The 24,366-nt window shown below is 58.9% G+C and overlaps 1 protein-coding gene across 6 annotated transcripts in view; it reads left to right on the top strand.

Moving 5' to 3' along the window:
* FOXP4 (forkhead box P4) overlaps window positions 1–24,366 on the top strand; it is a 53,046-nt gene that overhangs the window by 9,099 nt on the left and 19,581 nt on the right. For 3 of the 6 annotated variants that reach the window (XM_065039037.1, XM_065039038.1, XM_065039036.1), the window contains exons 2-4: window positions 9,053–9,257; window positions 15,728–15,817; window positions 23,076–23,198. In XM_065039037.1, coding sequence (XP_064895109.1) covers window positions 9,069–9,257; window positions 15,728–15,817; window positions 23,076–23,198 — 402 coding nt within the window. In that variant the 5' untranslated portion in view covers window positions 9,053–9,068. The remainder of the gene's footprint in view (window positions 1–9,052; window positions 9,258–15,727; window positions 15,818–23,075; window positions 23,199–24,366) is intronic. The other 3 variants (XM_065039041.1, XM_065039039.1, XM_065039040.1) reach the window with 1 other exon arrangement.

Genomic DNA, 24,366 nt, shown 5'->3' with positions numbered 1-24,366 from the left:
CTGTGGTGACACCAAAGTGCTGCTGTGGGACCAGATCACCCTCCTGTGCTGCCAGAACGGTGGAGGTGCTGCCGTCCCGCCGGGAGCGGAGAAGCTCTGGGTGCACCGGGTCACCCTGCCGGACTCCCCCGCCAAGGGTGCTGGAGGGGACACTGGACGGTGACGAGGACGTGGCAGATGAACGTGGCTCATCCCGAGCACCCGGCGAAAGAGCACGGGGGACTCTGGCATTCTCTGGGTTTTGGCGGAGGGTCTGCATGGGGAAAAACGCTTCCCCGGCCGGAGGGATGCTGCGTGCCTCCCCTCTGAGCCTTGGCCTCTCCCTAATGCCCAAAACGTTAAATGCACCTTCCTGATGCCCCGCGTGACGCTGTGGCCCTGTGCCCATCACTGCAGGCCCCGGGACAGCCTTCCCTTTGCTGAGCGCCACTTCCCAGCTTCTAAGAAAGTGCAGGAGGGTGTTGCTGGTGCTGCTCCAGGTGGAGATGTCGGGGCTGCGGGTTTGCCGTCGGGGCTGCGGGTTTGCCGTCGTGGTGCAGTTTGCTGCTGGGGCTGCCGGGTGCTCGGGCAGCGCCGGAGATGCTGAGTCCATGTGAGATGGAGCTGAGCTGTGCAGAAATAAAACCAGGAAGGTGGTTTGAAGGCGCCGAGGCGGCTCCGGCGGTGGCTGCGGGATGGAGCCGACCTGGGGTCGTGCTTGCCTCTGATTTGGATGCAAATGAATGGACCTCAGACCTGGAGTTTTTGCAAGTGCCCAGGGATAGTTCTCCCCACTACTGCCTTTTTTCTTCTCCCTCCTTGTGAGCAGCATTATTTCTAGATGGAAACCAGGCCCCTTCCTGCATAGAAATGGGATTTGCAGTAGAAACCATCGATGTGCGGCAGAGAGCATGTTAAATAGAGCGTTTTCTGGATGAATTTTTGTCCAAACATGACGGAGTCTGGGAAAACTTGTGGTATCAGAGTTCCTCCCTCCTGTTCGATAGGCACCGTGGCTTGGTTTTCCTGCCCTCCAGAGTAAAGGCCCGAAGAGACTTTGGGCAATGTCCAGCTGGACTTCACGCAAACTCGGCTGGGAAATTTCGCTCGGGGTTTGACCTGGGGGTTCTGTCCCAGCGCCGGGTCGCTCGCACCCATGGCTCCCCGGGCCTGGTCTGTCTGTCCCAGGCCTGGTCCGTCTGTCCCGCACCTGCCCCGGGTCGTTCCCTTCCTCCCTCTGCCTGAAGGGGCTGGGCAGGGGAGCGCCTTGCGTGTGCCGGGCGTGTTGCGTGTGCCGGGCGTGTTGCGTGTGCCGGGCGTGTTGCGTGTGCCGGGCACGTGCTGGAGGAGCTTTTGCAACATGCTGGTGTGATGTTGCGGGGATGGACGCGGGTGCTGGCGCGGGGCCCTGGGGCGATGTCCAGGATCGTGTGTGCATGTGTGCACAAGCGTGTATGTGTACAAACATGCACAGTGCGTGTGCAAACGTGTACGATGTGCGTGTGCGAATGTGTGTGTGTGCAAGCACGCGCAGTGTGTGCATGTGCACAATGTATGTACAAGCGTGCACCTGTGTGCAGACACGCCGTGTGTGTACAAGCCTGTGTGCAGGTGTGCGCTGTGTGTGAATGTGCCAGCACGCACAGTTTGCGTGTCCGCAGGTGTGTGCGCAGCCGTCGGTGCTGAAGACGCCGCGGCTCTGCAGCCCCGGCGCTGGGGCCGCTCTCGGCAGCGAGTCGTGCGTGTTGGAATCACACGTTCTCCCTCCTGTTTGGGTTTTCCCTGGGAGTTTGGAGTATCTTTTTGTTCCCTATGAATTTTTTCCCCACCTTATTCATTAGCATTTGTGTTAATTAGATTGTGATGGGGAATGGTCTCTATTCAAAAGGAGAACCTCAGCGACGCGTTTTTACCAGTGCGTGTGTGTTTCGGGGTGGGGGCGAAGAGCACAGATGCTTGAAAGAAATGATTTTAAAATAATTTCTTCATAAAGCTCTTTAAACAGCAAAGCCCGGGTCCCCTCCCCCACCTCGGCCACCCCCCCGGCCCCCCCTAATTAAACGATTTGAATTTTCACGTTAACCGCTTGGTGCTTCCTCGGCGCCTCAGATGATTAGAAAGGGATATTCATTTATGCCTTTTAAACGCCGCCCCGATTAAAATCAGAGAGATTTTTTCCTTCATCAAAATCTAACATCCTTGAAAAATTAATTTGATGCCTCTTGTTATCAATTAATTGAATCTCGTTGGGAGAGAGGCCTGTGCGGCGGGGGGCTGGAGCCGGCCCTTCTGTTCTGAGCCGCTTCCCCCCGCTCCGCTGCTGCCAAACAGCGACATTATAAAACTGCCTTTTTCTTATATATATTATTTTTACTCATCTCATAAAATAAATGAATTAAACTTGGTCTCTCTCCCCACCCTCCTCCCCCATTCCCTTGAGTTCTCCTGTATAAAGGACCCTTTTCTCCTTCCTTTCTCTCATCCCTGTTTCCTATAACTTCTGAGGCGGGAGAGACACGAAGTTGGGGCTCGAGCGAGTTTGCGGGGCGGCCGGGGCCCGGCCTCCTCCTTTCTTCATCGGGGATGTGGGAGATTTCATTTGAATCTCCCTCTTTTCAGTGACGAGTGCCCGGCTCCTCTCTGTTCTCTGGCTCGGCACCCGGAGAAGTGATTTTCCTTTCTTTCATATTTCAGCTCTTCCCCCGAGCCGGCCCGCCTGCTTTTTTGTTCTAATAGACTTTTTCTCCCTCTATTAAACTTTTCCAATCTTCATCCCTTTATTTTTTTCCTTTCCAACTCTTTAACCAAAAAAGAAAAAAAAAAAAAAAGGAAAAGTTATAAAATGTAAAGAACTGGGTCATTCATGAAGTTATTGAAATAGCTTAAAAAATAGCATTAGCTCGGTTCTTGCTCTCCTTGGCGTGACTCTACCTGGTTACCTTCAGGTCCAGGCTCCTCCCTGGTGCCCCCATTATTTCTGTCCCATTGTGGGTCCAGGGCGGTTTGGTGGTGACTGGGGTGCATTTTCTGGGGTGATTTGGTGTCCCCCATGCCATGCCCTGTCCTGTCCATCTGTGTGGCCAGGGGTCCAGTGCCGGGCTGGATTTGGGGTCCCACACCTGAGAGATGCTGTTGCCTGTTCCCAGCCCTGCCCGCCCTCCCTTGGGTGCCTGTTCTGCTCCCGCCTGCGGTACCCAGGATTTTGGGGGTGCTCTGTGGGGGCCAGTGAGAGGGGACGACCCTGTTCCCATGGGCTGCAGGCTGTTTTCCCTTTGAGTTCCCATTTGGAACACATTGGGCAGAACAAAAGCAAGTTTTTGGAGATGGGAAATTGGGATGGGCTTTGACCTCCATCCCTGCTGCCAGGGCCCGATCCTGGTGCCCTGGGAGCCGATGTAGCTCCGTGGGGGTTCCCGGCGCTCGGGCTTGGACCCCAGCCTTGTTGGCTCCACCTGCTGGGGTGCAGATGCTCCCCCTGCACCCCAACCCATTGGGATGCTCCCCCTGCACCCCAATCCACTGGGATGCTTCGCCGTGCACCCCGACCCATTGGGACACTCCACCTGCACCCCAACCCACAAGGATGCTCCGGCACGGCCGTGGTGCCGTCACCAGGTGCAGCACCGGCACCCACCGAGGGTCCCCCCGGGCCCACACATGCGGCTCCGGGCAGCGAGGCGGGAGCCCCCGTGCACCACGTCACTATTTAATTAGACGTCCCTGATTAACAAAACTTGGCGTTCGGCTTCCTCCTGCCCTCATCTTTCCTGGCTCCGAATCAATGGCTTTGATATGCTAATTAGGGAGTAATTTAATTTCAAAAGGCCGCAATTAACAAGGGTGTTGTGGACATGCTGTAGTTAAGCGGCGTAATCTAATTTGCATTAGTAACAAGCAGGGACTAATTAGAAGCTTAATTAGACACTTAGACGGCTCTTGTGTTTACTTTCTTAATGAGATGGAGTGGGGCTCTCTTTTTTTTAATCTTTTCGAGAGCGCAGCGAGGAAGCGCGGGATGGAGCAGCGGCCCCAGCGCCCGGCGCGTGCCCGGCACCGGCCTGGCGCGTCCGGCCAGCCCGTGGCGTGACTGCCCACGAAGCTCGGCGTGGACCGGGACAGCTGCCGGCTCCGGGGTGCCCGTGTCCCCACGTGGGACACCTCGCTGGGGCGGGCATTGGGAGTTGGATGCGGCCGGGGTGTCCTCGCTGCTGCGAGGGTGCGAGCTCCGGAGAGCCAAGGATGCTCCGAGGGAGATGCGTTGGCGAGACGTGTCCCCACGTCCTGCTGACCAGCACCGTGCAGTCCCCGAGACTTCCCTTGATCTCCAGGCTCTTCGAATGGAGTGACCCACCTTTTGGGGAGGAAAAAAACCTCGCCGCGGTGTTTCTCGCTTGACTTCTGCATAGCGGCAAGAGCTCTCCGCTGCCTGGCGGTCGCTGCGCCTGCGAGCATGGCCGGGGTGGTGCCGGCACCGCGGAGCAGAGCGGAGGGTGCAGGTCAGCCCGCCGGCGGGGACGAGCGCCCAGAGGTTGGTTCTTCCCAAAGAAGTTTCTGGGAGCGAGATGAAAGAGGGAGATGAAAGTGCCCAGAGGTGAGATCCCATTAAAGCGGTGCCCGGGCTTAGCCAGTCCTTGGTTCCTTAAATCTCTTCTTAATTTACGGTAATGCTCTAGATTCGTTTCAGCTCCCCCAGACTTTTATTTTAATCCCCTTTCCACATTTCCATGTGTTTATGTGTTAATTAAAGGGTAAAAAGCCACTCTCTGAGCAATCCCGGCTGCTGCTTCTCTTCAAGCCAAAGCCTTTTAAGATTAGCGAGCCGCTTCCTAAAGCCTCGGCGGTGCCGGATCCGGACGGGCAGGTTGCTCAACTTTCCATAGCTGGGAGCAGATCCGGTGCCTGGGATCAAGTCCTCACCTCCTCCCAGCTGTGCGGAGGAGCATCCGCAGCGCTTCCAACGCCCGTGGCTGGATTTGCTCGCTCCGTGCTCCTGCATCCCGCACCGGTACCCACGGCAGAGGCTGCCGGCACGTCTGGCTCCTGCGCCGGAGTGGGAGCCCTCGCTCTGCCACGGAGGAACCCTATTCCTCTGCAGGTCTTGGCGAGGCCAGAACTGGCAGGAAGCATCTGGAAAACCACTTTGTGGCTGGATGTGGTGGGAAGGGTGGAAGAAGCCTCTGGAGCGTGACGGTAGCGGGGTGCTCGCAAACGCGCCGTGTCACCTGCGTCTTCTGTGCTGTCCCTCGCAAAGCGCCATTCAGCGCTGGGGACTCGCTCAGCTCGTGGGGACGTGGAGGGGGCGTTTTCCCACCCGTGGTCCCCACTGCTCGTCCTCCTCCCTCCCGGGTGGTGGTTTTGAGATGGGGATGCTCTCGGTTTTGCATCTAGGGAAACCAAAGGCCAAGGGGCACCCATTGCTGCCAACTGGGGGTGGGGACAGGGGCTTGGGGACAGGGGCCCGCTGGCAGCGGGTAGGGGACACCTGTGACACTGTGTCCACAAGCAGCGCCGGTCCTGCTGGCAGCCCGGGAAGGGCAGCCCAAAGTTACGGAGCCCCTGAGGACCACGGTATTGAGGGTGTTCAAAAATAGAAGCGGCTGAAATGGGTGTTGAGGCAGTGGGTTCGTGGGAGCTCGTGCTCTTGGCTGCACCTGGCTTTGCGTGTCCCGAGGGCTGGAAGTGCTGTTTGCTTGTAGCCTTTGTGGAGCTGAACGAGTGGGGAAGCGGCAGCGCCTCGGGGAGTGTGGGTGCCCCAAAATTCATCGGAAGTTCTGGGGGAGAAATTGCTCTGTAAATGCTTAATGTCCTAAAGACTCCACGTCCTTCGGTGCACGCGCGTGTCGGGTACGCACACAAATACACACACACACACATGCACACACGCACACACGCACGCACACACGCACGCACACACACACGCACACACACACGCGCACACACACACGCACACACACACGTGCGCACAGCGGGAGCCCCGTCCGCTGATCCACACCCTCCCTCCCAGGGAAGCTCTGGGCATCCATCAGTCTGTTAATTGCGTTAATTAGAGAGTGCGGAGGTGTTAATTGGAAACCCCTGGTATGGTGGCTGTTTGGGGGGGTGGTGTCAATAAAAATGAATTGATGACTCGGCATGGCGTGTGCACTGTACAGGTTAGCGGCGAGTCGGGATGTCAAGGAAACGTTACTGCTCAGATGAAGCAATTGTTAATTAGGAAGCAACGGTAATTAATACACTCTCATTGCCATATGGTACTGCTAAAGGCAGGGGGATTCTTCACTGCATTGGTGATTCTCTGTTTCCATTTCTTTGTCCTGCCAAAGGTGTGCGTTTAAGTAATGGTGAAAAAAAAGGCAGAGTGCTTATTCAGTGAAGCGATTTTAAGTCTGAAATGGCAATTAGCAATCCATTTGTGCAGCTTCTGTTGCTCGTTGCCATTAGAGGGGTCTCCTCCCCTCCCCTTACAAGTAAACCCATCCTTTTGTACTTTGTCTGGCGTATCTGCTGCCGGCTGTGTGGACAGGGCCCTGCCGTGGTGCCTGCGGGAAGGTCTGATCCCGGTGAACCCCTGGGTACCGCTGTGCGAGCATCCCCAAACTACTGGATGTGTTTGAAGTGGGACAGATGAAAGCGGGAGCCGGGGTGCGGCGGAGCCCTCGCGCTGTGCGGGATCACGCGTGCGCCGCAGCCGCCTCTCGCTCTTCCCAGCGCGGCTTCAGCGTCCCGACCAGCCCTGCCTGCGGAAGGGCTCGTTCCCCATTTAAATTGACTTTAGAACATTGCAGACACTGCCTTCATTTTTTTTTTCTTTAAGGTTTTGTAAAACTTTTATATGAATGGAAAGATTTTTATTATTATTATTATTACTTTCTTTTATGACTTCCCTTGCCGCGCTGGGAACCCGGACGCACCAGCATCCCGCTGGGGTTGTGAACGGGAAGCGGAGTTTTACTGGGCTTGGAGATGGAGCCCAACTGGCCGGGTGTCCCGCGCGGGGTCCCGGCATCGCCCCACGGGGTCCCGGCACAGCCCGCGGTCCCAGCTCCGCGGTCACAGCTCCGCGGCAGCAGAGATTTCCTCCCAATTCCCAAGAGTTCAGCTTCGATTTGTGCCCCGAAGCCAGGAAAGTTTTATATCCTTTCCAGAAACTTTTTTTTAATACTTCCTGTTGTAACTCTGGATATTCTTGTTCTCCGTATAAAAGTCAGATCCCTTTTTGAGTGCTGCCGAGTTTCTGGCCATGGCGATGCCTTGGACGCGGCAGAGCCCGGCGGGGCCGCCCGCCCGCCCAGCACCGAGCAGGCGGCGGAGATTTGGAAGGAAAATGAGAAAAGCAACGGCAATAATTTAGTATTTCTGCAGGCTCTTGTTTGACATCTGTGGGGGGAAGGAGAAAACGTAGGTTTTGAGGCTGAAAGGTGTTTTATTTCTTCCAGCATCCGTAGGCGACGTCCCGTCCTGTCCCGGTCTCTCCTCGGGAAGCTGCTCCGGCCGCCGTGCGCCCGTCCCGGCTCCTGCGCTTCCAGCAGCCCCGCGCCAGTAAACCCGTTAACCTTGAGCCGTCCTGCGGCCACCGCTGTGTCACCCTCATGTCACCCTCGTGTCACCCTTATGTCACCCTCGTGTCACCCTGCGCGGGTGCGGTGGCGCCGGGGCTGCGGGAGGGAGCCGGCAGCTCCGCATGGGAATTAATGTCAGTCATATACCCTGCGGAAATGACTTTTGAAATGCATATAATCTCAAACATGCAAATGAGAAGCTTGCTTCACCCTGTTTAATATGAATGATCAGCTTCTGAATAGCTATTATTACACGCCACATTTCAGCAATTATGTTGTTCGCGGTTTGTCTTTCTGTCTTTTGGGGCTGGGGGGGAGATGGGGGAAAAAAAAGAAGAAAAAGGGAGAAACAGTGTTTCTTCTCCTTGTCCCTGTGTCTTTATTCCCTTGTGTTTCAAACTCTGCGGGCGCAGCGGGGAGCACCGAGGGCGCCGCGGTACCTGCTGACGGGGAAGGATGCGATAAAAACCCGCCTCCTGCTTTTCTGCAGAGCAAAGAGTGTGTTGGGGAGGAGGGGGAGGCCCTGGGCTCGGGGGTCCCGGTGACCCCCACCCGCATGTGTGGGACGCGGCCCCGGGGCTCGGCTGGTTTGGTGCTGGACGTGGTGGGTGTTTCTACTGCTGTCAGCCCGAAATCCCCGAGTTTCTCCTGGGATGGAGACCCTCGGGTTTACAGCTGGCAAATCAAACCCAACTGAGCAAGGACTCTTCGTCGTATTGGTTTAAGCCCGACCCCTGTAGCTGCTGGGGAGTCCCTCCCGTGCGGGTGCTCCCCCAGCTGGGCGCGGGGTCGGGAGCTGGCGTTGGCCGCACGGGGCTCGGGCGCCGCGCCGGGGCTGGTTGGGGCTCAGACGCGGTGGGTGTCGCGGCCCCTGCGCCGCGGATCAAAGCGCGAAGGACCCGGCTCGGTCCTCGCAGGGCATGGAGGGTCTAGGGCAGAGGGGCCTTTCCCGGCTGGCGTTTGCTGAAGTGCTGCCCTGTTCCCGTTCTGCTCCGTCCCAGCTCCGCGGCACCTTTGGTTTTCCTCAACCGCGCAGCAAACTTTCTGCCGGCTGATTTCTCGTGCTGCTTTGCTGGGAGCTGAAGCCTTTGTGGAAACGTGTCAACTTTGTTGAGATTTTCATGGTGAAATATGTGGCGCAGGCTCCGTGTGTTTGGTGCGCAGCTCCGCTGGAGCTTCAGCTTTGCCATTTCCAGCTTCTCAAAGTGAAATATTTTGCAATTCTGTGAAAAATGCTTGAGTTCCTGGGGTTTTATGTCGTGCGTCAGGCTGGGAGAAAGCTGAAAACGCGGTGTTTTCCTAAGGGACGGGTTGCACTTGCTTCGCCCCGTCGCTGCGCAGGGCTGGCAGCGAGTCCATGGCAGCTCACACTGCCGCACGTTTATTTTTTGGAGCAAATTGAACGCAGCTAAAACTGGCCGGGGTTTGACATCCCACCCCTGCGTGGACCTGCCAGAGCTGGCGGAGGTGAGGACGCCAAGCAGGGATTGCCAACTCTGCTCTCTCCTCCCCAGGTCCTGCTAGCAAGTCATGATGGTTGAATCTGCCTCGGAGACGATACGCTCCGCTCCTGCCAGCCAGAACGGGGTCAGCAGCCTCAGCAACCAGCCCGATGGCGGCGGGGGCGGCGGAGGGGCCGGGGGGCGCGAAGGAGCCGCCAGCGGGGAGACCAACGGCGAGATGAGCCCCGTGGAGCTCCTGCACTTCCAGCAGCAGCAGGTAGGAGGGACGGCCCGTGTCCTGCTCCCACCGGCCTCGCACAAGGCAATGGGGGAGTGGGTCCTTCGAGGGCTTGGGTTTGGGGGCAGACACCCCATTTTAGCCTCCCCTCATCCCCAGGGCTGCTGCGGGAGATGGGTTGCACAGCTCATCCCGGTTGAAGCCGGGGTGCAAGTGCTGCCCCAAAACGCCGGTGCCCGTCCTTCGTGGTGCACATCCCTGGGAGGTGGAGCCCGACCCCCCGTGCAGCTCATGGGCCGGTACCTGCTGCATTTGGGGGCAGGTCCCGCCTGCGCTGGCGGGTCTGCCTGCTCGGCCCCCATCGGCGGGGAAAACCGTGCAGGCAAAGCGCAAAGACCTGTTGGCTGTAAAACAAGGAGCAGGTTTCCTCTGAGCCTGTATTTGGTTAAGCAGGGGGGTGACCAGAGCCGGCCCCTCATTCTCTGGGGCTGCCGGTGCCTTCAGCTGAAGAACTGAGCTCCCACGCGTGGCATAAAACACGTGTGACGTGTGCATGTGACGGCGCTGTCCTTGTGCGCCGCGGGGAGCACACGTCACCCCCGCACCGTGCACGCCGGGGCCGGGGGGGGCCTGCAGGTTACCTTTCAAAACAAACTTTGGCAAAAACATAAATTTTCCTCCTCAGATACTAAATAAGGCAATGATCCCTGCTTTGTATGGAGATCGCCTCCCTAAGCCATAAATTCCAGCGTGAAAGCTGTAAAAAATTGCTGTGTCTGATACTTTAGTAGTGAGTGCTGTAAATCCATTACCTGAATAACAGCCGTTTCTCACGCAGTTAAGCCCCTGTTCCCCTGATCTGAAGGGTAATCATGCGTGTAATGCTGCTGCGAGTCACCCCTGCCGCAGCCGCGCCGCGGACGGCCCCGACTTCCCTGAGCAGCAGCCGGAGACGGGGGGACAGAAAACGCTTGTTCCTGCGCGGCCGAAGCGGTGCAGATGGGGGTGGGCGGTGTGGTGCTGAAATGGGGTATCTCCTCCGGAAAATAAGGAAAAAAGGGGCTTTTTCGGCGTGGAGCGCTGCTGCTGTTGGCTCAGCCCCGTGGACGCTGCTCCCTGAGCGCAGCCAGCAAATCCCGCCCAAGGCACGGCGGTGTTTAGTGTCACCCTTTTGCATTTCTTTTGGATTCCCAGGGTAATTAACCTGGGAAGCTCACTGGAAATGTGCAGCTATTAAGGTGGAGGGTTTGGTAAACTTCCAAAAAACAAATGACATCTGCAATGACAGCACCTTGGGGGTGAAAAAAGAAACATCCTGAAGACTATTAATCTTCATGCTTCAGGGAACAGGCTGAGCACCAGCTGGGGTCAGGAATAAATGTCCCCATATAGAGAGTTTTGCACAATTAGGTGCTTTATGGAGGCTTTGCACCATCCTCGGGAGCATCCAGCGTTCGCAGGCTCCCGGACCACTGGCTGTTCCCGTCTGACAGTTTCTCCATCCCAGCTCCGCCGCAGCTCCTGCAGCGTTGGTGCTCAATCCTTATTTAACATGAGGCAGCCTGGAGGGGTGGGGACCCGCACTCAACCCCCCCACCAGTGGCCTGGAGCCCCGTGTCCGTGGGGGTTTGCTGGGGCACTGCCGCTCCCAGGGCACGTGCTCTGCCCTCGCTTTCCGCTGGTTTTGCACCTTTTGCTGAAACGAGCTGGTTTGGACCTTGTTGGGTGCCTGCAGCCTCTCCGCCTTCACCCTTTTGAAAGGGTGAACCCAGGCAGCCCCGGGGCTCATTTGCAGGGAGGTGTGGGTACCGTGGGGTGCTCAGGGAACCCCCAGGCTGTTGTTTGGCCCCTGGGAAGTCCCCAGAGCAGGAGGATGTGGGTGCCGGGCAGCACCACCCTGGACAGGGGTTTCCAGCTGTGGCACCGACCCTGCCCTGTGCACACCGCAGCTTTTGTCACTCTGTCCGTCCTGATCCGAGTTCAGAGCATCCCATGGTCCGGAGAGGCTGGAGGGGAGCGGGAGCCCAGCAGGATGGATGGGGAAAGGACACCCCCTCCCCAGCTTTCCCCCAGCCCGAGGGCTGGCGTTTGGGTTAAATCCCTGGATTTCAATGGTGGGATCGGGTTGAAAAGCCTGAATAGCGCGCGCCCGCATTGTGGCGGGGTTGGCGGAGGGGAGAGGTCGGCCGGGGGCATGGGAGGGCTGCCCGCGTTGCTGTGGGAACGCGGCGAGACCTCCGGCGTGCCACATCCTGCGCCCGCGCCGCAAAGGCCCCGGCGCATTCAGGAGTTTCTAAGGCAGGGACCGGCCCCTTGCCCCCCGGAATCCTCAGCTGGGCAGGGAACAGGGCGGTGGGTTACGGGGGCGTCACGTCCCTGCGCTGGGACGACGGGGGGTGCTCCGGTTTGGGGAGCAGGGCGGTGCCGGGGGTTCCTGCGCTGGGCGTCACCGGGTGCCCTGCCCACCTGGGGCTGCGCTGCCCACCCGGGGCTGCTCGGTCTGTCTGACGTTTCCCTCCATTCCTGCACAATTCCCGGGGCTGGGGTTAAACCGGGGTGCAGGGGTCTGGGCTCGGGGTGCTCGGAGCGGGGGTGTCCTGGGAAAGCCCCCGGGACCCGCGGCCGCACCGCAGCTCTTCCCAGCGGGCAGTCCCATGGAAAAGGAGCCGTCTGGAAAATCCAGCTGCTCCAGCCTTGTTCTGCATTGGTTTTACTACAAAAAACCCAGCAGTTTATTGCAGACACATGCCAAAGAAATGTCAAGCTATCAAGCAAAACCAAGATTTTGGTTATTTTTTGAAAAAGCAGCGAATTGGACTCTTTTGGTAGTTGCAGGAGGGTGTGGAGGGGGGAGGAGAGACACTCTCTGCCATAGGAAAGATACTGCTCCATAAAACATGTGATCACATCTCAAATATATTGTGTAATCTGCTATTATTAGGGTATTTAAGATAAAAACGAGACTGGAGCACTTAAGTGAAACTCATCTCTCTATTAGGTTCCTTGATTTATAGTTCGTATTTCACTGAGGACGAATGCAGGAGGGGTTTTTTCCTATTTTTAGGTTTTTTTCCTGGGGTGGGATTGTCAGGAGCTTGTTCCTGTGCTCTCCGTTAGCGGGAGTGGGTTTAACCCCTCGCCTGCGGGGCCTGAGGAGTTGAGAGAGGAGGAGGCAGCTCAGGAGCGCTGGCGAGAACAGCGGGAGCTGCCCTGAAATCCCCGTGTTCTCTGTCCCTCCTGCGAGGCATTGTGGCATTTTTGTTAATTGTGATCTCTTTGCCCGTTTGGTTCTGGTTTAGCAGGGCCAGGGCTGGGCTGGCTGGAAGTGCTGCTCAATATGGCATCATTTACCGCTAATATCCATCTAAAAATATCCCATGTGTGTGTTGTTTTAATGGCTCCAATTCTGGAATGTGACGATGTCATTTTTCTGAGGTTAGTGTAAAAAACCTCTTTTTTTAACATTTTTTCATCCCTTCTCAAGCTCTCTCTGCCCTCCCAAAGGCACGAGGGACCAGGGACGATACAGACTCTCCTCACAGATCTTTCTGGCCACTTCCTTGCAAAATTCTTGGTTTAACATAATTTTAGGGTGGCTTTACTCTCACTGGAGGTTAAAGCCCCATGCGAAGCTTTGATCCCATCCAGGTGGAAAATCCCTGGGCTGTTTTTGGGCCGCGGTTCCGTCGCAGGGCGGGCGTAATTAAAAACTGCACCCTCATCAAGTGAAATACCCGCTAGAGTGAGGCCGTTTGAAAACACCCTGGGCAAGGCTTTCCCCTAAATGTTGGATTTTGGGGAGGCCTTTCAGACAGAGCCACGGTGTCCCCGTGCTCCTGGGTCCCTGTCCCGGTGCTCCTGGGTCCCCGTGCTCCTGGGTCCCTGTCCCCTGGGTCCCCATCCTGCGCCCGGGCGCGCTGCTGCTCGGGGGCAGAGCCGACCAGCACCAGCTCCTGCTGGAGTGTCTGAGACATTACAAACTTTTTAATGGGATAATTTGCTGATCAAAGGGGGCCATCCAGGAGCATGATGAATTTGACACAACCCATTCGTTCCTAATTACGGGTAACATGCTAATGACTCTTGAATAACACCATGCAGCAGGATACAATTTTTTCTTGTTTAAATCGTTTTCTCTGCGGTTGGCAGAGCCGGGAGGTGAAAGCCCATCCGCTCCCACGGGGAAACTCTTCCTGCTGCTCTCACGTCGCCGAGCCCCGAGCAGAGGTTGTACTGAGCACCCCTGCGGAGGCTTCGCCACCGCCCCACTGGTGCTGTCCCTGGGGCCGGGGGTGACAAATGCAGATAACGGGGGGCTCTGCATCCCCACATCAGTTCTCGGGGATCCCCCCGCGTTGTGCAGCTCTGCAGCAGGTGCGGAGCCCTGGTTCTGCCAGCCCGAGCGCCCCTGCGGCGCGGGCCGAGCCCGGAGGGCGGCTCTGGGGCGCTGCCGGAGAGGCCCCCGTGTGCAATTGTAAGGCCATGTCATTTTTTTTCCTGTAAATCTTGTAATTTCGTGCTTCAGAGCACAACAAAGTGAGAGAGCCAGCGGGGAGTGAATTAAATTCCCCGCTGAGAGGCGGCGCGGGCAGCGGGGCCGGGGACGCGGTGGCACCCGCCAGCCAGGTGGCGATTGGGCTCAGAAAGAGAGATTCTGGGACAAGTCCTGCCTCCTCTTTGCGGGGCTGCTGCCGTTGCATCTCTCCTGGTTTCCCCTTTGCTGTATTTCCGTACCTGCTGGGGGATTTTTGGGACAGGGTCCTCCTCACCGGGTCACCTCCGCGGGCTGGTCCGTACAAACACCGGAGGAGTTTCACGTGTTGCACACACAGAAGCCAAATCCACACAAAGCTCTGTCGGATAGGCACGTGGAAAGATGGCTAAAGCTCAGGCGGCCGCCGTGCACGCGCGGATGCAGCCGTGGCCCAGCACCCATCCCTGGGCCGGCCGGCTCTGCCGCACGCAGCCGCCGCGTGAATTCCTCCACCCTTGGCTCTTAACTGCAATTACTGTTTTCATTTCAAAAAGTAATTAAAATATCAGACCTTGAGCTGTCATAACTGTCACATGGTTTTTGTGTTCGCATTACCGATGCACATCTATTACTGTTAATAACAGGGAAATAACATGCCCGTGGAGGAGCGTGCCGAGCGCTGGGGCTGCGTCGGCCCCGGGACTCGCTCCGCGGGTTCCCACCAGCAGCAAATCGCCACGTTTGTCCTCAAGGGTTTCATTTTTTAATCATTTGGATGAAGTGAGTTTGTTGCGAGTTAGGGGTCGTGCAGTTGTTGAGCATCCCCAGCAGCTGGAAGAGGCGGTGGGCCCTGGGTGCACCCTTGGGTGCAGCACCCTTGGGTGCAGCCCCGGCAATTTGTCGTAGGCTCCCATCTGCTTTTGAAACGTGTGGGCTGCAGCTGTTGGGTGTGGGTCACTTGCTATGAAATTATAAGGGTTTTTTTAATGAAATAAGCAAGGCTGCGTTTGCTCAGCCCTCAGCTCCCAGATTCAGCAGCAACTTTAAAATTACTTCTCATTTTGCAAGAGCACTTGTAATGACGCCTGTTCGTGTGCAAGGAGCGGGCTGGGTGGATTTGTCTACAAAAAAAACACGTGAAGCATCTGGGGTGTCCTTTGCTCTCCATCTGTTGCATGCGCTTCCCTGGCAGCTCCGGGCAGACGGGGGCACAAAATGGGACCTTTGGTTAAACCGCAGGTGACGAGGCTCCGTGGATGCTCCGTTTGAGGGGGTGCTCTGTCGGAGGGCGCCGGGGGTGCTCCTTGCTTCGCAGGGGTTAAATAAACCGGCGAGCAGAGCGGAGCTGCGTGCTGAGGTGCATCCACACCACGGTAACGCCGCTCCGGTAACACCACTCCGGTTCATGAGCAGATTTGGCAGGGAGGGCCGGAGAAGGCGGCGCACGGGCTGGGGGCTTTCTTCTCTACAGCTGGAAACACAGAGAATTAACAAGTTGGCCCTTTCTCGGGGCGAACGGCCGCTCCTGGAAGGCGGGACGGTGATTTACGGCCGGGGTGATGACAGCCGGGGAACCGTGTGCCGCTGGCAGCAGCGCCGGGCCGGGCGCTGACCCCGGGCCCAACGCGAGCCTGGCTACAATGGCCTGGTTGTTAGAAACGCACCAAAAAAAATCCCTTGAAAGTGAAACGAAGGAGCCCGTGAGGAAGCGGGTCTGGGAGCAGCAGCCGGGGCTGGGGATGACCCGTGAAACCAACACCTGCCAGAAGCACCGAGATGCTGGACCTGGCGACTTGCTGAAGACGGGGTGGGGGTTTCTGGAAGGAGATAGGGTTGTCCCCATGGCCCCGTGCGGTGGGCTGTAGTGGGCTGTGCTGGTCATACTGGTGTGGCAGGAGAGTGTGAATGGGGAGCGTCGTGGAGCGCTGCCCTCCTTGTGCATCGCACCCGGGGAGCTGGAGGGGCGCGTGCCCGGAGGAGGAGGAGGAGGAGGGGGCAGCCTTCCTCCCGCCCACCCGCTGTGTCTCTTTTGCAGGCTCTGCAGGTGGCTCGGCAGTTCCTGCTGCAGCAGGCCACGGGGCTCAGCTCCCCCAGCAGCACCGAGGGCAAGCAGCCGGCCGTGCAGGTGAGCCCCGGGTCCCCCATCCCCTCCTGCTCGGGAAGGGCTCGGCTGCACACCGGTGCCGTGGGAAAGTGCCCGTGCAGACACGCGTCACCTCCATCTTCAGGGTGGCTGAAGCCCCCCAGGAGCCCACAAAGGCTTAAATTTCCCGTCAACCTTCAGAAATTTAATTTATTTTATTTTGGTGGGGGGGTTGTGGTCCCCGTTGTGTGCTGAGGTGGTGGGAAGGGGTGATGCGAGGGCAGCGCTGGCTCACGGTGGGGACCAAGGGTCACCATGTGCCATTGTACCTTGGGACAGCATTTGGGACTGGGAGGCGCAGAGTTCCCCAGGGTCGGTGCTGCTGCTGTGAGTGGCGCTGGACAAGGGACAGGCCCTCAGGGCCAGAGCGGGTCCCCCAGCATGGGGACAGCTGCTGGGAGGGGACCAAGGCCCATCTGGGGTGGAAAATGGGGCTTCGGGTGGGTGCAGCACCCTTGGGTGGCATCCTGGTGCCTTAGGCATGGGGGAGCCTCCCCTTTGCTTCCTTGCTGCCCTTGGCCAAAAGAAAGGGCAGCAAATGGGCAGAAAAGAGGCAAAGAGGGGCTTGAAGGTGGAGAGAGGGGGAGGCAGAAAGAAGCAAAGCCCACGCAATGGGAAGTGACAATTTAAATAGCTGTGCAGAGGGGCTCTCCCCTCAGGCTAATTAAATTTATCGGAGAACAGCAGGTTACCTTATTAGAGCCACGTGGGTTTAATTAACAAAGGAAAGTAATTAGCACAAGCGTTCTCAGAGCTGGAGGTCCTGCCTGTGCCAGGCTGGGCCGGGCAATCGCCAGGGCTGGGATGGGCAATCACCAGGGTACGGCTGAACCTCCGCTGGCACCAAGTGCCGTCCCGGTGCTGCCGGTACCGGGGCTCACGGGCTGGGGAGCAGCAGCGGGGTCTGAGCAGCGGGAATTGGCCAGGGCTCCCGCGGCACGAACAGGCGGCTTTTTCCAGCGGTGCTGGCAGGAAGGAAACGCAGTCGCTGCATGGAAAATGTCTGCGAAGGACAAAGGCAGCGAGGGTGAAGTCAGATTCCGGTAACCGGCGCCTCACTCCCTCCACGGGTGCGGGTCCATGCACTCCGCTTCTCCTGCCCGCTCTCCTCTTGTCCTGCCCGCTCTCCTCTTGTCCTGCCCGCTCTCCGCTTCTCCTGCCCGCTCTCCGCTTCTCCTGCCCGCACTCCGCTTCTCCTGCCCGCTCTCCGCTTCTCCTGCCCGCTCTCCTCTTCTCCTGCCCGCTCTCCGCTTCTCCTGCCCGCTCTCCGCTTCTCCTGCCCGCTCTCCTCTTCTCCTGCCCGCTCTCCTCCTGTCTGCCCCTGCCGTGCTGCTCCCGGCTGTGCTGCACACACGCTTTGCTCGCTCACCAACCATCCCCTTCTCCCTTCTCTGCTGTTTTCTCTCCTCTCCCTGCCCATCTGGCCAGCGGCTTTGCTGGAGTGAACTGGATCTGCCTTCCTCCCCCCTCCTCCCTTTTTGTGTTGCAAAAGGACTTGTGAAAGTTGTAGACGTGAGTCAGAAATAGCTCATAACTCACAGCGACCGGCCTCTTCCTCCCCCCGGCCCAGCGGCCCGGCCGGCAGCTGGAGCGGGATCTGACCGCGGGGAGATAGAGGATTAAGCAGACTCCTTTGAAAGGAAGTTTATCTAACGGCAGAGGGGTGTGGGTGAGACTGGCCAGGACGGCGGGAGGAGGAGGAGGAGGAGGAGGAAGGCCGGGTCCTGGCGCAGCAGCCCCGGGCTGGGGGGAGCAGAGCAGGACCGGGGTCTCCGTTGCAGCCCCCAACACCCCGGAGCGCCGCGAATCCCCCGCGCTTGCTGACACCATGTGTGTGCAGCTCCCTGCCACCTCGCTGATGGGGACGGGACGTTCATGGGGCACCGAGCCAGCGGGAATATTAACGACAGTCGCTAACGGCGTGCTCCTGAAAACAAACAAGGAGCTGCTGGCTCGGGCGGGATCTTGGGGGTTTTTGAGTCCGAACTCTCTCTGCCCCAGATGCCTGGAGGTGTGTGTGGACAGCCTCCCAGCTGATGCTCCAGTTGCAGCTGCATCTAAAAGATGCTGAAAAAACCCACCCCGAAACATCTTTGAGCAGTTTTAATTTCTTTGCAACTTTTAAACCATTAGAAACAGATGCCAACAAAGTTTTGCATTTGAGGACTTTTGCTGCAGCGGATCCCGCTGGCACGGGGAGGTGCAGCCGGTACCTGGGGGGCCCGTGGCACGAGGTGCGGGACCACGTTTGCAAAGGCAGCGAGGACTCTGTGCCCCATGGTTTCGGCGCTGGGCCATTTGTGGCTCGGAGGCACCGTTGGATCACAGGTGCCCTTTGGGCTCCCTCCCCAGCCCGGCCCCAGAGCCAGGGCTCTCCCGGCCCCCGGCAAGAGCCACTTGCTGAGGTTAAAAAGCCCCTGAACTGGGAGAGGAGTTTGGAGCAAACTGCGGGAAATTGCTTTTCTTTTGTCTGCTGCGCTGGGGAGGGCAGCGGAGCGGAAAAGTGTATTTTGTTGATTTGAAACTTGAGTGAAATGGGTAATGAAGACAGATCAATACCAGCCCTTCTGCGTTCCCTCTCCAGGAAAAAATCCAGCAGCCCGTCCGTCTCGGCTCGCGCGGCGCTAGATTTTTCCATTTGAACTCTCGGCACCGCCGTCCGTCCCCGCTCCCCCTCCTCCCTCCCAGCCCGGCCCAGCCGGCCCGTAGCCCCGTCACTGCCGCCGGCCCCGTCCCGCTCCGCCGGCCCTGCAGCGCTGTGTGGGGCTAACGGGGAGCAGGGGAGCCGCTTCAATCCCCGCGGGTTTCATGGGGCAGCGAGTGCTCCAGTCCCATCCCCCTGCCCAAGCATCCCCCGTTCAGCGACCAGCGACTCACAGCCCAATTACACGCGATTAGTGCTTCCCCGGCGGGGCACGCTGTGCTAACGAGGACGCACGTTGGGCTGAACATCCAGGGGTTGATTCCTCCGTTGCTTTGCGTGCGGCTGAACATCAGAGGCTGGTCGTCCTCCACGCAGCTACGCTGGCACCTGCTCGCCCCGGCAACTACTCCTTCGGTGCTAAAGCTGTCCAAAGGTTTCATAAATGACCCCCCAGCCTCAGAGCCTGACCTGGCTCGTGGAGCTGGAGCTCCTTTGCAGATCTGGGTGTCTCCTCTGACCCTGGGTGGGTTTTGACCTGTGGTCTCTGTCCCACCTTGGTACAGTCCAGGTGTGCTGTGGAGTTGGAGGCTGGGCAGCGTTTGGGTGCCCTGTGCCACGCAGCAGGTGTGTGTCCCTGGTGGGGGTGACACGGGTGTGCATGGGGTCCATGCACGTCCCTGGCGTTTGAAGCTCTTGCAGATGTTCTGAGCTCGGGGTTTGCCCGGGGATGCTGAGCGCAGGAGGGGACGTGTGGATGTGCCCGTGGATGAACCTGTGAGCTCTGCTTGGACTCGCTGGGAAAGGTTTGCTCTGCTCCAGCTGTTGTGGGTGCTCGGGGAGGGAATTTGCTCATCCCCTGCCCCTGGAAACAGCAGAACCAAAGCTGCTCTTGGTGGTGGTTGGTCCTCCTCTTCTGTTCCTGGTTCCCAGCCCCCCTCGCCAAGTGCTCGGTTTGTTTCTGTTGGTTTTGGATTTGAAAAGGGTGTTAAAAAAAAAAAAAAAAGAAAAACAGCACAAACATGTTTGCTGTTTTTTCTCATCGGGAGTTAAACCCCAAGATTAGATCAGAGACAAGAATGTGCAGCACCTTGGGCACTGTGAGACACATGAACACCCCAGGAGCTGCTGCGCACCCACCGAGGTGGGGTTTGCTCATCCCAGAGCCCCCTGGTCAGCAGGGTGGGGGAGGACGAGGGCTGGGCTGGCTGGACGTGTGGCTTTAGGTGTGGAGCTGGAGGTGCCCCGTCCCGTAGCAGCGGCGGCGTGCTGGCCCAGGGACGCAGCGGCTCTCGCGGCCTGGGCGCTGGCTCGGCCGGGCGCTGCGGGGCGGCTGCTCGAGGCTGAGCAGCCCGCGGGCTCACCACCCGCCCCGGGCTGACGGGGACGTCCCGGCCCGCGCGCTGCGCCAAGGCAGCTGTGCCCGGGTCAGCAGGGCAGCCGTCGCTCCGGTGACAGCCCCACGCTCCCGGAGCCAAGGCCGGCGTCGGGCCGTGGCTTTCCCCGCTCTGCCTCGTGCCTGGGACTTGCAATCCGCTTCCCGTAAAAAAAAAACAACAACTAAGAAAAATCCAACTAAACGCATCGCTCCCCCATCCTGCTGTGTTAGCCCAGCCAAATCCTGTGTCCCTCAGCCGGCTTTGGCAGGGTGGCTCTGTGCTTACGCCGAGCAGAGTTTCCCCTGTGATACCCGTCTGGTTTTCCACCCGCTGCCTGACGATCCGCACCCGCCCCAGCCTCTGGCACGGGGGATCACAGCCGGGGCCGCCCGGAAAATCACCCCCTGGAGATGCGGCGCGGAGCCGCAGCGCCGGGGCTCTCTGGGCGGCAGCCGGAGCTGTTAGTAAGCTGTTAGTAAGCAGTTTTGCGGAGTGGCAGCCGGCCAGGGAGTGAGTCAAGCCCTTCCTGACTCGGTGTCTGGCAGATGCCAGCTCGTGACGTGCCGGCCGGGGACCAGCCGCCCCGCGACCCGCGGCCCCAGGGATGTGCTGGGTGCCAGGAGCATCCCCGGGGCTGGGGAGGGACTCTGCTGCGGGGTGGCGGGATGGCGAGCCTGAGCCCCCGGTGCCGCGCTGCTCCGTGTCCTGGCTCTCATGTTGGCGTTGGACCCCGTGCCTGCTTGGATTGAACTTTGGGGGTGGCCGTTGCCCAGAGCCTGTTCTCTGGGCACGAATGGCTGCAGCAGGAGCAAAACTTGCCATAAACGGGAATTTCCCCTTTTACTAAAGAAAGTTCCTGCCCTCCCTGGAAACCTTAGCTGGGAGGGAGATGTTTCCCACACCGGAGGGAAATTCTTTGTGTGGCTTTGACATCCATGGGAGCTCGGGGAGGTGATCGCCGCTTGCAGGAGCCGGCACCAGTTCGCCCTGTTCACACCTCACCCCTCGCGAAGCCGCCGCCATTTCCCCGTGTCAGCTCCGCATCCAAGCGCGGAAGAAAAAGCCGTTTAATGCAGACAAAGGTTGTATGAAAATATAATTCTGCTTTTGTTAGCAGCCATCAAACTCTAAAAAGCGTCGCTTTTGTTTTCTTGTAACATTGTGAAAACCTCGTGTCGGATCGAGAGCTGGGGCCCTCTCGACTGATCGCCTCTCCTTTGTGTTTTTAGATTATAGGGGCAATTAGTGTTGTCAAAACCTCTGGCAATTCTCTTTGCTCTTGACAGGGTGTCAGTCCGCTGGGCGAGAAATGGAAGGTGTTATAACTCTCCGGTAATTAGGATGCCTCCGATTTGAAAATGCCAGCAAACGTGTACGAGAGGCCGCACGGCGGCGGTGGGGGCGGGGAGGCCGCCCGGATGGGGGATGCGGATGAGCAATTAATTAGAGGCTCTCATTCCGAGCACGTTGCCAGCTGATGAATTGGCAAAGGGAAATTAGCAGGATGCTTAGCTCCCAGCGAGCGGGCGCGCACCCGCTCGCTCTCATCTTGCCATCCTCGCCAGCTCCCTCCTGCCCAGATGTTCGCCCAGGGCTTCGCACAGCTGGCTGCGAGCAGCTGAGCACCCAAATGGCAGCTCTGTGCGGGGCTGGGGTGCATGGGGTTCTCTGGCAGCGCCGGAGCCTGGCAGGGATGCGGCTCTTTGCCAGGGATGCTCCTGCAGCCCCCGAGCCCCCCACGCCAGCCCAGCCGGGACAGCCGAAGGTGCCCAGCGCAGCCCTTGGGTGTGAACATGCAGCAATTAATCAATAACTCTGACATGGAGGCACCTGGGGGGGAACCACCTGGGGGGGATCAGATCACCGGCGACAAATGAAACTGAGCCCTCCAGCAAAATGCCTGAGCAAACAGATAAGCCTTTGCAATCTCCCTTGAAGGTCAGCGTGCTCAGCCTGGCTGGACACCCAGCACGGACTGCACGGGCCACCACGGGTCCTGTCCCCGCTCCGTGTCCCATCGGGGTGGCTGGAGGGGGACGCAGGTCCAGGCTGGGGCGTCAGGGCATTGCTGAGGGTCCCGGACAGGAGGGGCTGGCAGGTCCTGGGCTCTCAGATGGACTTTGCCAGGTGCTCGGAACCTCAGTTCTTTGTTTCTCTGTCCCTTGGTCTCTGAGGTCTGAGACCCATGAGTGAGGGGATGAGAAGTCATCCACTTTGGATCAAAACTGGGTCCTTGGCTTGCACCAGGAGCCTGGCACAGGCTCTCCAATGTCCCCCACACCAAGGAGTTTCCATCTCCAGGGGTCCCCTGGAGGAGCCTGAGGCTGCTGGTGGCTGGTAGCTCACCAGCTCCCCTGCGCCAACCAGCCACCGTCATCTGCTGTCCTCGGAAAAGGGAGCACCCAGCAAGGGTTCTTAAACCCCAGCAGGGCCATAGCCCTGCCCAGAGCCTCGGGAAGCCTCTGGTGTGGGGTGGACAGCGGGCTGCGCCGGGGCAGCTCTGGGTGGCCGTGGCTGGGGAGGCAGTATCGCTCTGGCGGGGCTGGGATCCATCACCGACACCTTCCCCGGTGCTTTCCCGCGGGGTGTGGACCCACGTTGCGATAACCAAAGGCAGGGCCTGGGGTCAGCAGGTTTTCTTTGCCCTCCCTGCACTTGGCACAGTAATTACAAGAGTTACCGGTGTCAACTGGAGTAAAGCTTTGATGGAAAACCTGGTAACCTCTTTCTCCATGGTCTGCTTTGCAAAGTTACTTGGATGATCGGTATCTGCCCTGCTTCCCCTGGCGTTTCTCTCCCTGCATCCCCTGGGACCCCGAGGGAAGGAGCGGTGCCCGATACCTTACCCGTGCTCGCAGGAGGGGAGGGGGCTGTGCTTTGGAGCTGCCTGGCTCCTCTCGGTTCATAATTCCTGCAGCTAAATTGCGTTTAAAGAAGAGCCTGCGGGCAGAGAGCGTCCTGCCCTCAGGGTGAGGGCAGCTCATGGTTTAGGAAGCTTGTCCCGGTGCCAGCTGCACCACGGGGATCTCTGTGCTGTCACCACGTCCCCAGTGATGGCCTCAGCATGCCAGGAGGGGCTGATGGCCACAGGCTCGCCCAAAGGTGACGAGGGGACAGGGACGCAGGGGAGGCCCCGGGAGAACCTGCGGGCTGGGAGGTATTTGGGGAGGGTGTTCCAGGGTCGGGACTGGGAGTGCTGACGTGTCCTTCCCCTCCGCAGGTCCCCGTGTCCGTGGCCATGATGTCCCCGCAGATGATCACGCCGCAGCAGATGCAGCAGATCCTGTCGCCGCCCCAGCTCCAGGCGCTCCTGCAGCAGCAGCAGGCGATAATGCTGCAACAGGTACCGCTGCGCCTCGGCCCGGCCACGCGGCTTCTCCCCGGTGCCCGTGGCCGCTGCGGGTCCCCGGGGACAGGCAGATTGGTCCTTTCCTCTTGGGCTTCTGCGTTCTCCCCACGTTTCCTTGGGGATCCCCAGCACCAAGGGGTGGGAAGAGCTGCCCGGGGAGGGCTGGGCAGGCTCAGCTGTGCTTTGGGGCAGGTGCTTGGCCTAGGGGTAGGTCCAGGCCTGAGCGCCTGGGTTTGTTTCTCACAGCCCTGCTCAGCTTTTCCGGAGCGCTCTGTCAACAGTAAAATGAACGGGGATGGAAGAAAGATGAGGAGAATTAAAAAAAAACAAAGCTCAGCTCCGAAACAAAACAGGTCTGCTTGGGTAAACACCTCCGGCCGGCGGGAGGGAGAGCAGGAGAAATCCCGCAAGCATCCTCCACACCCTTCCTCCTGCCTCCAGTACCTGTTTACTCCAAACAGGCTGATAAGGATTCAAGGTTGGCCCCAGGGAAAGAACAAAGGGTAAACACTACCCTGGGTGGGTCCTTCTCCGAGCCTCTTTGGAGCCGGATAAAGAAACACGTTTGACTGCAAATTAAACAACCCAGGCCGGAATAGCTCACATTCTCCACCAGAAGAAAACCAAACATCACACCTCTCACCCCTGACCCAATGTTCCCGCAGCCTCGCTCGACCATGTTGCAGAGACCCGGCTGTGATTGGCTTTCGGGTAAACACCCAGGCTCTCCAAACCTGTTCGCCGACAGAAAAAGCAAAGTTGCTGCTGTCAGCGCTGTCAGCCCCGAGCTGATAAAGGCTTCCCGGCATCCCCAGGGGCATTCCTGAGCCCGCGGGTGCGGGAGCCTGGGAGGGGGCTGCGGGTCTCGCTGACCTCCCGGTGCCTCTGCCCCCCTGCGCGCAGCAGATCCATCACCAACAGTTTATTTAGGGCTGGGGTGAGAGCTGGCGTCAATGCCGGCAGGTCCCGGCGCTGCTCCTGCAGACTGGGACCCTCTTCGGTGCCTCGTTGCAGGGCTGGGGTGTTTTTCTCTGTTTTACCAGCCCAGCAAACCCCCCTGTTTTGAGCGGGGAGCTGCGAGGAGCCGGTTGCCCACAGTTTCCCATGGTGCCCGTGAAGGGGGACGCGGGTCTGAGTCCCCAACACTCGCAGGGTTGCACCA

Source organism: Columba livia, chromosome 22 (assembly GCF_036013475.1).
Source record: "Columba livia isolate bColLiv1 breed racing homer chromosome 22, bColLiv1.pat.W.v2, whole genome shotgun sequence".
Taxonomy (NCBI): Eukaryota; Metazoa; Chordata; class Aves; order Columbiformes; family Columbidae; genus Columba; species Columba livia.
This window is presented reverse-complemented; position numbering and strand designations above follow the sequence as displayed.